Below are 12768 nucleotides of genomic sequence, written 5' to 3'. Positions count from 1 at the left end.
TGTGTATATAGCCAATAAGTGATGGGACAAAGAAACTCACCCAGGACATTCCGAAGAAAGAGAGGCCTCCGGGATTCTGGAAGGTAAACACCAACGAAGTAGACAGGGACCCCGGAAAGGGCAATCCCAATGCCAATGAGAGAATTGATGGTGTCACTGAAGAGAGGCACAATCACCAGAAACAAGGAGCATATGCAGAACACGATGGGAAAAAATAGGCTCAGCTGAAATGGAGGGGGGTGAGATATTAAATAAGATGAGATAAGGGAATAGGGCATGGGTAAGAAGGCATACTAGGGAGAGGGCCCCCACTTCCTTGTCTGCGCACAACTGCTGACCTTGAGTGGCCGGGGCCGATCGGGCTCCTTCCAGCGAAGGTAGAGCTGTCCAACAACAGACAGGCCCACAAAGAACCAGTAGCTGAAGCTGAAGTAGTTGATGAGCAGGAAAACATCCTCCACGGTGAGGTAGATGAGTGTCATGGTACACTGGGGAAAGCAGCAAGGGAGAGAAGGGGAATATTATCACCAAAAGCCCACCCCAGGAGAGTCCACCTTCCAGCAATCATCAGATCTGATGTAGCGTCACCAGATTATCTCTGGTTTTCAGTGACCTCTTGGTATTATGTACACCTGTTCTTTACATTAATCTTCAAGGCAGCGCTTCACCTTCTTCTGTTAGGCCCTTCCTACAATCAGTGCCTCCTTTCTTGTTGCAAGCACTTCAATAGCAAGGCAAGTTCTCTCCTCTTCTGATGGCAGAAAGGGATACTCTCAATGCACCAACCTCAACATGAATCACACTCTACCCTAGGAAGATGCTTAAACTTGATTGTTTGGCTTCAGAAATGCAGATTAGCACCAGGTGTGGTGGCACAGGCTTGTAAATCCCAGCTACTAGGGAGACTGAGGCAGAAGTATCACAAGTTTCAGGCCTGTCTGTGCTATCTAGCTATCTATTTTTACGGTACTGGGATTGAACCCAGGGACTTTTAAAGATTTGTATTTTGAGGGTTGGGGATGTGGCTCAAGTGGTAGCGCGCTTGCCTGGCATGCATGCGGCCCAGGTTCGATCCTCAGCACCACATACAAACAAAGATGTTATGTCCGCCGAAAATTAAAAAAAAGATTCTCTCTCTCTCTCTCAAAAAAAAAAAAAAAAAGATTTGTATTTTGAGACAGTGTCGGGAGCCATTCTCACACGTGACTGGGTGACTCCCCGTTAGGGTCTGAGGCGCTCTGGCTGTGTCGGAGCTTTCCCGGCCCTCTCCTGTTGAGAGAACATGTCTGTGTGGGGGTGTAACTGACCACTGACCCCGGAGGCCCAATCACTGACCCTGACCTTGGAGTGCGGCCCCCCCTTCAACCTTCATTGGATGGAATTATCCCCTGAGTTTCTTGCTCCCCAATAAAAGGCTACTCCCTGGCGTGCTCGCTCTCTCTCTCCTGCTAGCCCTGAGTAATCCTTGCTGCCCTGCCGGGCGGTTAGAGGAGGGAACCAGAGAGGGGAGCCGTCTCGGACCTGGTCATAGAAAAAGGTAACTGAGTCTGTGTGTTTATTTCGATCTCGCTAGCTAACTTTTATGCCAAGAACCTCATTAATGAAACCATTGCGCTGGCCGCATGGTAGAAGACAGGATCTCACTAAATTGCTGAAGCTGGTCTCAAATTTATGATCCTCCTGCCTCAGCCTCCTGAGTAGCTGGGATTTCAGGCATGCACCAGTACACCCAGCTCCACCTGGGCAATTTAACAAGACCCTGTCTCAAAAATAAAATTTAAAAGAAAAGGGCTTATAGATAGAATGCTCCTGGATTCAATCCCCAGTATGAAAAAAGCAGATTAGCAAAATGGATCCATACCTCCAAGAGAGGTGGGGTGAGGGGTGGGTATGACAGAACTTGCCCTCTAGAACAAAGAATCCTGGAGGAGGACAAACCCACATAAATACAATTATCTCATACTAGACAAAGGAGCCAAAAACATACATTGGAGAAAAGACTCTTCAACAGATGGTGCTGAGAAAACTAGAAATCCATATGTAGCAAAATGAAACTTAAACCCATGTCTCTCACCATGCACAAAATTCAGCTCAAAGTGGATCAAGGACCTAGGAATTAGACCAAAGACCCTGTGCCTAATAGAAGAAAAAGTAGGCCAAAATCTTCATCATGTCAGATTAGGCCCTGACTTCCTTAACAAGACTCCTAAAGCACAAGAAATAATCTCAAGAATTGATAAATGGGATGGATTCAAACTAAAAAGCTTCTTCTCAGCAAAAGAAACAATCGATGAGATGAAGAAAGAGCCTACATTCTGGAAGCTAATTTTTGCCACATGCACATCAAATAGAGCACTAATCCCCAGGATATATAAAGAACTCAAAAAAAAAAAAAAAAAAATGGGCTAAGGAGCTGTGCTATCTTTTCCAGAAGAATGTATATAATCAATCAACAAATATATGACAAAATGTTCTATGTTTCTAGTAATTAGAAATGCAAATCAAAACTAAGATTTCATCTCACGCCAGTCAGAATGGTATCAAGAATACCAACAATAAGTGTTGGCGAGGATGTGGGGGGAAAGACACACTCATACATTGCAGGTGGAACTGCAAATTGGTGTGCCACTCTGGAAAGCAATATGGAGATTCCTTAGAAAACTTGGAATGGAACCACCATTTGACCCAGCTATCCCACTCCTCAGTCACACTCAATGGACTTAAAATCAGCACACTATAATAAGGAAGCCACATCAATGTTTATAGCAGCTCAATTCACAATAGCTAAACTGTGGAGCCAACCTAGATGCCCTTCAATAGATGAATGGATAAAGAAACGGGTATATATAAACAATGGAATATTACTCAGCATTAAAAGAGAATAAAATCATGGCATTTGCAGGTAAATGGATGGAGTTGGAGAAACAAACCAATCCCCAAAACCAAAGGCCTAATGTTCTCCCTGATGATAAGTGGATGCTGATCCATAATGGGGGAGAACAGGGAAAAATGGAGGAACTTTGATTGGGCAAAGGGGAGGGACAAGAGGAGAGAGTATGGGAGTAGTAAAGATGATGGAATGTGATGGGCATTATTACCCTAGGTACATGTATGAGTGCACATATGGTGCAAGGCTACATCATGTATAATCAGAGAAATCAAAAGTTGTGCTGCAATGAATTCATTGTGTACAATGAATCAAAATGCATTCAGTTGTCATATATACCTATTTAAAATAAATAAATAAATTTTATTTAAAAAAAAGAAGAATCCTGGGGGACAAGAGTCAGGGACTACAATCCTGAGACAGTTTGGGTTTGCTTAAACTCAAGTATGAAGAATTCTCCCTACCTAAAATTACCCCAAATTATCAACAAAAGATTTAAAAATTTAAAAAGTCCGTTCTAAAGAGATAAGGGAGGACCTTGTATTAAGGGATGTAGCTCAGTAGTAGAATGTGCTAGCATGCAAAAGACTTTGGGTTTCATCCCCACAATGCAAAATATATGATGAACTGCTTTTCAAATCTCAGAGTAAGCCTTTCTCTGGGTCCTTGTTTGTTATGGTTTGGATATGAGGTGCTCCCCACAAAGCTCCTATGTTAATACAGGAATATTCAGAGGTAAAGTGATTGAATTCTAAGAGCTGTAATCTATTCCGTCCATCGTAGTATGAATGGGCTGGGTGGTAACTGTAGAAAGGTGGGGTGTGGCTGGAGGAGGTGGTCACTTGGCTAGGTGTTCTGGAAGGGTGCATTTTCCCTGCAGTCTCTTCCCTCTCTTTCTCTAAGCTTCCTTGCTGCCATGAAGGAATCTCTTCTGCTGGACTCTTCCCCCATGACATGCTGCCTCACCTTAGGCCCAAATTAATGAAATTGGCCATCTGTGGACTGAGATCTCTGAAACTGTGAGCCCCAAATAAAATTTTCCTCCTCTAAGTTGTTCTTTTTGGGTATTTTGGTTTCAAGGGGGAAAAAAAACAAGGGACTAAAACACTCTTCCATATAAAACACCTTAGTTAGAATTAGGAGCCCTGCAAAGACATGCCCAAGCCCATACTGCCCCCAACAAAGCTTACATTGAACAACAAAGCTGGGATGGGTGTAAAACGTTCAATGTGAATCATAGACAGAAGATCTGGGAGGTGGCCCTCACGTGAGCCCACGAAGAACAACCTGGAGGGATAAGAAATGTGTAAACATGTTTCTTTTAGTGAGCCATACTCCTCATTTGAAGAAAAAAAGGCCTAGAGCCCCAGAAAAAGGGGACAGTCTCCCAGGCTCTATGCATGCCCAACTCATTAGTCATAATACCCACAGATGCCTCCACCCTTAGCCATAAGCCCCTCACTAATACCCTAGAACCACCCCCCAATCATTATCCACTGACCACCCCAGGCCATCAGCAATGGAATTTGCTATCCCCCACAGATACCCACCGCTTCTCTCAACCAGATATCTCACCAACATCCCACAGATGCCACACCCTGCCATTGCTTCCTAGCAGAACAATCCATTTCCCAGGGATATCCCCACTCTGCCATATTACAAATTCATAGCCAACCCAATGGCTTTTAAAGAAGAGCTGCCAGATTTCTATTTGTGCTCAGAGTATATCTTCCCCAAGTACCTGATATATGATAGGTGAGTATAGGGATCAAAGAGAGAACCCAGGACTCCTCTCTATACCTAATGAGCTTTATCAACTGAAAAACAGACCAGCATGAAAATGAAATGGTAGCCAGCAGCATCAGAGTGCATAGCACTCATTCACTAGGCTTGAGGGTTGGCTGAGGGAGCAAAAAGTTTTGCAAAGATGACCACATCTGGGCTAGAAGAAGAACTAGAGTTTGCCAGGAGTGGGTAGGTGGGGAACCAACATGTACGAAGGTAAAAGAGCTTGGAGGCATGAAAGAGCACTGCTTCTTTGAATGCTGATGCTACAATTCAAAGACCCAGGATGAAGTATGCAAGGAGGGAGTGCCTGGAATTACCTGTATAAAAAGGCCCAGCTGGAAGCCAGTTGTGACTTTGAAATAAAGACCTGTTAGGACTTACTGCCCTCTGGTGACCCCTGGTGGCATCATGGTGGCCACACTAAAGCAGGAAGATGCTAGGGTATGAAAGAAAGGCCAGACAAGGTCATCCATTACAATTGTTCCATAAGATCAGAGCCCTAAAGGTGGTTACCCAGGTTGAAGAATGAACAAGACAGATAGCATAACCTCAAGCATTGTACTGTGACTATATGTCTGTGTATGTTTATGTGCAAGTTTGAGCTGGGGGGAACAGGGTGGCACCAAGGGAAAAATCAAGATACCAAGTAGCCAAGTAAGAAAAAACATGGGGCACAACTGGAGAGAAATCACATGTGGGGTTCACAGTAAGTCTGAGATACTCGGGGGCCATCTCACAGAGCCCTAGGGTCAATGACATCACCTGGAAAGACATTATAGGGCAAGATATTAGAATTTGTTCATGAGGCTAATAATTTGTACTAGATAGAGGAGAAATATGACAAAGGGCATGCTAGAAGAGGAGAGGAGGCAAAGATGTACGAAGCCTTAAATAGCTGACAAAGCAAAAAAGATAAACAGGCAGCAACTTTGACATCACTCTCCAAGTGTCCTCCACCCCCTTACTGCCAATGCCACAAGATGACTGAGAGAGGTGAGAAAGCACCCACTATCTGGGACAACTGGCAGAGCCAAGTGAGATGTCTTGGAGCATCAGTTAACATGAGGCTACGGGGAGTACCATGTTGGGTGGGGCACCCTTGAAGAGCCACACCAGGCTAAGTTAAGGGAGAATGACACTATGTTTTTTTTGGGGGGTGAGGGTGTGGGCATTGAACTCGGGGCACTCAGCCACTGAACCACATCCCCAGCCCTATTTTTTATTTTATTTAGAGACAGGGTCTCACTGAGTTGCTGAGGCTGGCTTGGAACTCACAATCCTCCTACCTCAGTCTTCTGAGCTGCTGGGATTACAGGTGTGCGCCATCATGCTGGATACACTATATTCTTTACTAAGGCCTTGAACACTCTATTACTCTGGTTGCCCCAGAGATGCCACAGATACATATATTGGTGTGTAAAAACTAGTAAAAAGAATGAATGGGACAAAGCTTTTACTGATTCATCCTTCTGTGTATTCATGTGGCAAATATATATTAAATGCTACATTCTTGGCCCTGGGGACAAAATCATTTATAGGATAAATGGATGAATAATCAGAAAAGAAGTCTTCTTCTCAGTTATCAAATGTCACAGAAGCCAGGCAAATAGTTTCAGAAAGAGAAAGAGTTCAGCATCACTTGCTTCAGAGGTCCAATTGAATGAGGACTGAAGACAGGCTAAAAGGAAGGTAGTCTTAATAAGAATATTTGTCAAGGGCTAGGGTTGTGGCTCAGTGGTAGAGTACTTACCCAGCATGTGTGAGGCACTGGGTTCGATCCTCAGCACCACATAAAAAAATAAATAAACAAAATAAAGATATTGTGTTCATCTACAACTAAAACAGAAATTCTTAAAAAAAAAAAAAAAAAAAAGAATATCTGTCAAGTAACAGAAGCCAAACTACAAGTGGAAAATGAAATGCTGACTACTGTTCTCAAGTACATACCAGGGATAAGGGTGGAGTATGTATTTAATATATGTAGGGATCTAGTTCAATCCCAAGCATACACCCACACACAGTGTTTCATGTAAGGGGAAAAGGAGAGATGGGAAAAGCTGTGACTTCTCTAAGTAGAAATAAAAGAAAGTCATGGAGAGCTGGATCCAAGTGAACATCCACCAAAGAGAGGGGATAAGTGATGAAGCAAATGCTTAAAAAAAGGGGAAGTGCTAACCCCTGAGGCCAGCTAATGGATGGAGACATAATTCTTTATCTGCATCAATAGGAAGACAGTTCTGTGCACTGGGAGAAGAGCAGGAGCCTACTTAACAGCCTCAGTGTTCTCTGTGAAGTGAGGGGCAGAGTCATCCTGTTTGCAGCACTAGTACCTGGTATATACCAAATGCTCAGTTATTAATTTATTGAAAGTACAAATCCTGGGACTTTAGTATAACCCACAAGGAGCTTAAAACTTGGTACCTGCCACGGTCTCTACTATAAGCTATTTCCTTCCTCCACTATACCCTTACCATCCATCCTAACATCAGACAGAAACATGAGGTACCAGTATACAAATGTTTGCACAAAAACAAACACACACTCCCACACAGAGTTTCTGCCTATAAGAGGGACAGAAAAAAGACAATCTCTTATACCTACAGCTCTAGAAAATTAAATGTTGTAGAGTATTATTGGTAAAGCTGAGATACATACCTTGATGAAGCAAAGATAGATGCATTGAGGCCCCCAAAGCAGGACAGGGCAACAGCAATAGGGATGGTCCAGCTGAACATGCCAAATGTCTGGTCAGCAAATGTCTGGTGGCAGAGCACAGAAGGGGCACTCAACACAGGACAGGGTTTCAAATCCTGTGCATTGACAATCTCAGGACAAATGTAGTCACTGCTGAACAGCCCACCATCTGGCCTAGACCCATCCCGTCATCTTTCAGAGCTGGAGTAGCTGCAGAGGAGAGACTAGGCCATTTAAGAGGGCTGAGGATCATGAGATGAGAAGAAAACGAGGTTTCCAAGAGACTCACCACAGCCACTGCATCACTGTTAAGGACATCCGAAATGTTCAGCACTGTGTAATAGGCCACGTTGGTCAGGATGTAGATAAACGTCACAATTGGCATAGAAATCCCAATGGCCAAGGGCAAATTTCTGTCAGGACAAGTGAGATAGAACCTAGAACCCTACCTAGAACCCACCTCTCCTAGGGATCAAAGTTCATCAAGTCTCTAGGGAAATTTTCCTAACATTTAATAGTTCCCTGGCCTCTAAGTCTTTGAGGCAGTCTTTCCCCATGTGGCCTAGAGTGGGTATACATCCAGTGCCCCTGGGCTCTTTCTATTGAGAAATAGAGAAAATCCTTGCCACCGAAGGTCCAATGAGTCCCACAGGGTTCATAATCCTTCTGTATCTATCATCTCAGGACAAATCCAAGGAGCGATTTAGTCCTATGGAGACCAGAAGCCAGACTAGGGGACCAGCTGGCCAGAAGCAGCTCAGGTTTCACAGGCTGCAGTCTCAGCAGCAGAGTGTAAGGTCTTGACACCTCAGACCCAGCTGGGTCTGCTGCTGCCCACTGAAGACCTCTCCTCTAGGAAGGTCCCTGGGGACCCTCCAGTGCAAACATGAGGGTGATAACCAAGGGCTTTCCCACCATCACTCATTCCCATCCTAACCTCCAACCCCTCCTAACTGGAGAAGGGTAATAGAGAGAAAAGGGAATGAGAGGCAGAGGGAAGACTGTGGGAAGAGGGCAATGCATCCATTATCAGCAGGAGTTCCAGCCAAGCTAGGGAGTTGAGAGTGTGATCTCGCCTTTACCTTTCTGGGTTTTTGATTTCTTCTGTTACAAAATTAAGGGTGTCCCAACCTGAGTAAGAGAAGAGGGCAGAGTAGAGGGCAAGAGAGAGGTTTCCCATGTCCCAGGAGGAACCCTCAAAGGCATCCTGAAAGTGCTCAGAGTGTCCTGTGGGGACAAAAGCAGGTGGGAATTCAGAGAGAAGAAAGAAGTTGAAGGAGAATAGGAAAGGGGGATGGAAGGTGTATGGAGAAGAGGAAAAATGGGGAAGATAATAAGAAAGAGGAAAGGAAAATGAAAAAAAGCAAAAAAGGGGAGAAAAAAAGGAGGGATAAGAAAAGACAGGGAAAATATAGGACAAGGGAAAGAAAAAAAAATATATCATTTAGCACCAAAAGAACAACAACCACCAGTTCCCTGTACTCTACCACCCAACCCACATCCTCAGAAAAGCTCATATTCCTTCCATAAAACTAGACAATCTCAGAAAAACAAAGGCATTGCCTCGGATGTCCAATATTTTTTCTAAAACCCTAAGGAATTTCCATTTCTTACAAATGACTCACAGCAAGCCACAACTCTTCTTCTATTTTTTATAATGCCACAAGGCTTTCACATAAAGAGGTCATTTTCCACTACTCATTAGAACTTCCTGTGAGGATCTTGGCCCACATCACTGCACAATTTGGTCATGTGGGTTTATCAGTCTTGCAGAAAGGATCTGCCACTCCACTTGCAGTGGGTATGGTTGCACGGGGCAGGAAATCACAGGCTATACAGGAAATGAGATTTTCTTGTCTCTCATGGGGCCACACCCACTCTTCAGGGAGCCAACCCAGGCACCTGTCATTCTCTTTAGAGACCTCTGGAGACTACAAATCTGAAATCCCAGGGGGCAGCACCCTGCCACCCAGATCAGAGACCTTCTGGACACACTGAGGTTTTTTAACAGAACTCAGACTTCTAAGGAAGCTTGTAATAACCTGCTGCAGAAAGCCTAGATGCAGTTTTCAATATGGAAGAAAGGGCTAGGTGTGCAGCAAGAGCAGTGAAAATAGATATCGATCCTCCAGTGGTGTCAGTCATTGCACACAGTGGTTCCCTGAAGCACAGATTTTGGGAGGAGAATTACTCAACAATCACTGACACCAAGATGTTCTTGAGACTCCAAGGACACCCAGATGGCTGGCTGCACTTAGCATGAGTGCACAAAGGTCCTGGACTGATCACACAGGATACCTATTAAAAGCACAGCTTTTTAGACTTAAAACCAGCCAAAGCTTAAGCCAGGTGTAGTGACACATGCCTGTTATTCCAGTAACTTGGGGGGCTAAGGCAGGAGGATTGCAAGCAAGGTTAGCCTCAGCCACATAGTGAGACCCTCTCTCAAAATAAAAACTAAAAAGAACTGGGGCTGTAGCTCAGTGGTAAAGCACCCCTCCCCACCCTTGTTTCAAACTCCAGTACCAAAACAAAACAAAAAACAACCAACCAAAGTATGATTCAATAGATCTTATATGAGGGTCTCAGATCCCCATGGGGTATAAACAGACACATTTAGGGATGGATGATCTAGAAAATGAGATCGTTAAGTGAGGGAGAAATCCTTGGCTAAAGACCTCTCAGGCCTTCTCTTAAGGGCTCAGGAGATCTTAGGAGGCTGTTACCCTCACTGCCAATCTGCTCTGATCTAGAAATGAAAAGCTTTTAAAAGCCTACGTAAGGAAAGACAGTGTCAGTTTCCTAATATTCTAGTATTTTCTTAAGAGCTGACTTTGGGACAGAATGCTAAATGCAAGTTCAGATGAAAAGTAAAGGCTACAAAATAACCACTCATTTCCACACCCACACACACCCTGACACTCCCCTCCAGGAAGATCAAATTTTCCTATCCACTGCCTGGCAGTCAACAGACCCAAAACCAGGAGCCCACTCTATCCTCCCCCTGGTTACTTTTGTGACCCAATTATGACCCAAGTTTCAAGACTTTCTAGGCCCCCAACTGGCTTCTTACAATGGTCCCAGTCTCCACAAAATGAAAGCAGCCCTGAGGAAGGGCCTGACATATCTAGCCTGGCCTACAAGGGCAAGAAGAGATTCAAGGCCATCTCTTGAACTCACTGAAACACTAACATGTACACAGAAAGAACTGAGTAGTAAAGCTAGCAAAGTCCCCATATCTTCCTCAGGGAACCAGAAGAGCTCCTGGACATCCACCCTTCTTCCCACCTCAGGCCCCTCTTACCCTGGCACAGTTTAACAATGCCCATGACAATGATGGCAATGAGGGCTAGGACCTTGGCGTAAGTGAACGTGTCCTGTACTCGTGTGCCCCACTTGACATAGGCACAGTTCACAAATGTCAGCAGACCTAGGAGGAAAACCATAAAGTCACTGCCAGGCTTAAGCTGATGGCACATAGGCCCACCCTCTTTACAGAGAGCATCACTTCTGCCCTTCTTGCCTAAATTAGGGGGAACAATGGACAAATGAGAACCAAAACAGGCAAATAGACAGATAACTTGAACCTGCCCCACCTGACAGCACCTATGAATGTCCCAATGCTGTGGATATTCAAAGATAATAAAGGTAGCCAGGCACATGGTGCATACCTATAATCACAGCTACTCAGGAGGCTGAGATAGGAGGATCACAACTTTGAAGCCAGCCTCAGCATCTTATTGACCCTCTGTCTCAAAATAAAACAAAAAGGGCTGGGTCTAATTCAGTCCCCATTCCCTCTAAAAACCATCCCCCCAAATACGAGCTGTCCCCTCCCTGTGTACTCTCTCCCCTGAACCCTATGGCATTCCCACTTCATAGCTAGAGTCTGATGCTAGGTTCCTTTGGACATCTGTCTTAAAACAGGTCTTTTAGGTGTTTATGTGCTTCCCCAAGATCACAAATTTTCAGACGGCAAAAAAAGCAAAGCATGTTTTTAAGCTCACTGCTAAGCAAAGGAACCCTTGCTGGAATCAAAGCAGCGATGGCTTTCACTTGACAGCCAATTCACTGGGATAAGGCAATTGTCAGAAAGGTGTCAAAAAGAGAAGAACACCCAGGGCCAGCTGTGGAAGTAAACACAGGAGGCAGAAGAGTCTCTATGGTGCTTTAAGAGCTTCACTCAATACACTGGCAAATTACACAGGTGTTCACTAGTCAATCATATGAGGGGGGACTGGAGGCACCAATGGACACAAAGAAGCAACCCAAAGGAGTGCGTGCTGCTGGAAAGTCTTCCCAGGGACCTACCTGATTATCAAAATTGTATGTATGGGCTAAGCCTAATCAGCTAACATACATAGTTAATAGCCACCAGTAATCCACAGACCTCTGTAGATTACCCCTGTGGATATAATACAGTAAGCATATTTTTAGGTACTTACCCAGTCCCTTCTTGAGAATTGCTTCCCCTCTTCATCATAGCTAACTAAGCTACACATTGGACCCAAGCTGGCTTTTTAGATTGTCTCCCCCAGGAACATGGAATTTGAATACCAAGAGACAAAATCTAATAGTAGCAGGGTACTCTAAAATGAGTTGGGAACCACAACAAGTCAAACACACAAGCCCTTGGTAACAGAGGACCAGAAACCACAAGCAGAGGAAGGAAGCAGGACTACAAAAACAAACAGAAGTGAGAGAGTAAGAAATACTCAGAACTGGACATGGGGTGCACACCTGTAATCCCAGCAACTAGGGAAGCTGAGGCAGGAGGATTGCAAGTTTGAGGCCAGCCTCAGCAATGTAGCAAGACCCTAAGCAACTTAGCAAGACCTTATCTCAAAATTTAAAAAAGGGCTGGGATGTAGCTCAGTGGTAAAGCACCCTTGGGTTCAATCCATAGTACAAAAAAAGAAAAGAAAAAGAAATACACAAAGAAAACAGCAGAGATAGATACAAGGCAAAGACAATGAGATAGAGACACAGGGAAGGAAACAAAAAGAAAAAAAAAAAGATAACATGGGTGAAAAAGGATCCACATCGGAAAAGAAACTGACAATATCCTGGAAGTGCTCACTGAGCTTGTATGTAGAACCAAAATGGGGAAGGGACTGATAACAATCTTCATTCCACAACACCAGGCATAGCACCTTTTCCTTCCCTCAGTCCTGTTGCCAATTTCCTGCAGGGCTAGTCCTCTCTGCACACAAGTAAATAGAGCACACTGTGGAAATTCAATGACTTTGAGCTAAACTAATGAATGAAGTCCATTCCCCAAGGAAGTCCCTGCAGGGTCAGTTCCAAAAGACCTGCTGCAAGGATATAAAATCACCTGGTCAGTAACACTAACTCCTGAGAAGAAGACTAAAGATCTGGAAGGGAGGGAGCCTTTTTCT

The 12768-nt window shown here is 44.4% G+C and overlaps 1 protein-coding gene across 7 annotated transcripts in view; it reads right to left on the bottom strand.

Moving 5' to 3' along the window:
• The window catches only part of Slc7a6 (solute carrier family 7 member 6), a 41114-nt gene that overhangs the window by 7458 nt on the left and 20888 nt on the right, over positions 1 to 12768 (bottom strand). For all 7 annotated transcript variants that reach the window (XR_013089150.2, XM_076838157.2, XM_076838160.2 and 4 more), the window contains 7 exons: positions 10674 to 10799; positions 8452 to 8596; positions 7659 to 7782; positions 7331 to 7434; positions 4078 to 4174; positions 339 to 488; positions 41 to 224 (listed from right to left, as the gene is read on the bottom strand). Coding sequence is in view for 6 of the 7 variants with exons in the window: in XM_076838157.2 (XP_076694272.1) it covers positions 41 to 224; positions 339 to 488; positions 4078 to 4174; positions 7331 to 7434; positions 7659 to 7782; positions 8452 to 8596; positions 10674 to 10799 (930 nt within the window). In the remaining variant the exon portion in view is untranslated. The remainder of the gene's footprint in view (positions 1 to 40; positions 225 to 338; positions 489 to 4077; positions 4175 to 7330; positions 7435 to 7658; positions 7783 to 8451; positions 8597 to 10673; positions 10800 to 12768) is intronic.

This window comes from Callospermophilus lateralis, chromosome 18 (genome assembly GCF_048772815.1).
Source record: "Callospermophilus lateralis isolate mCalLat2 chromosome 18, mCalLat2.hap1, whole genome shotgun sequence".
NCBI lineage: Eukaryota > Metazoa > Chordata > Mammalia > Rodentia > Sciuridae > Callospermophilus > Callospermophilus lateralis.
Note: the sequence above shows the minus strand (reverse complement) of the source record. Positions and strands in the feature narration are given on the sequence as shown.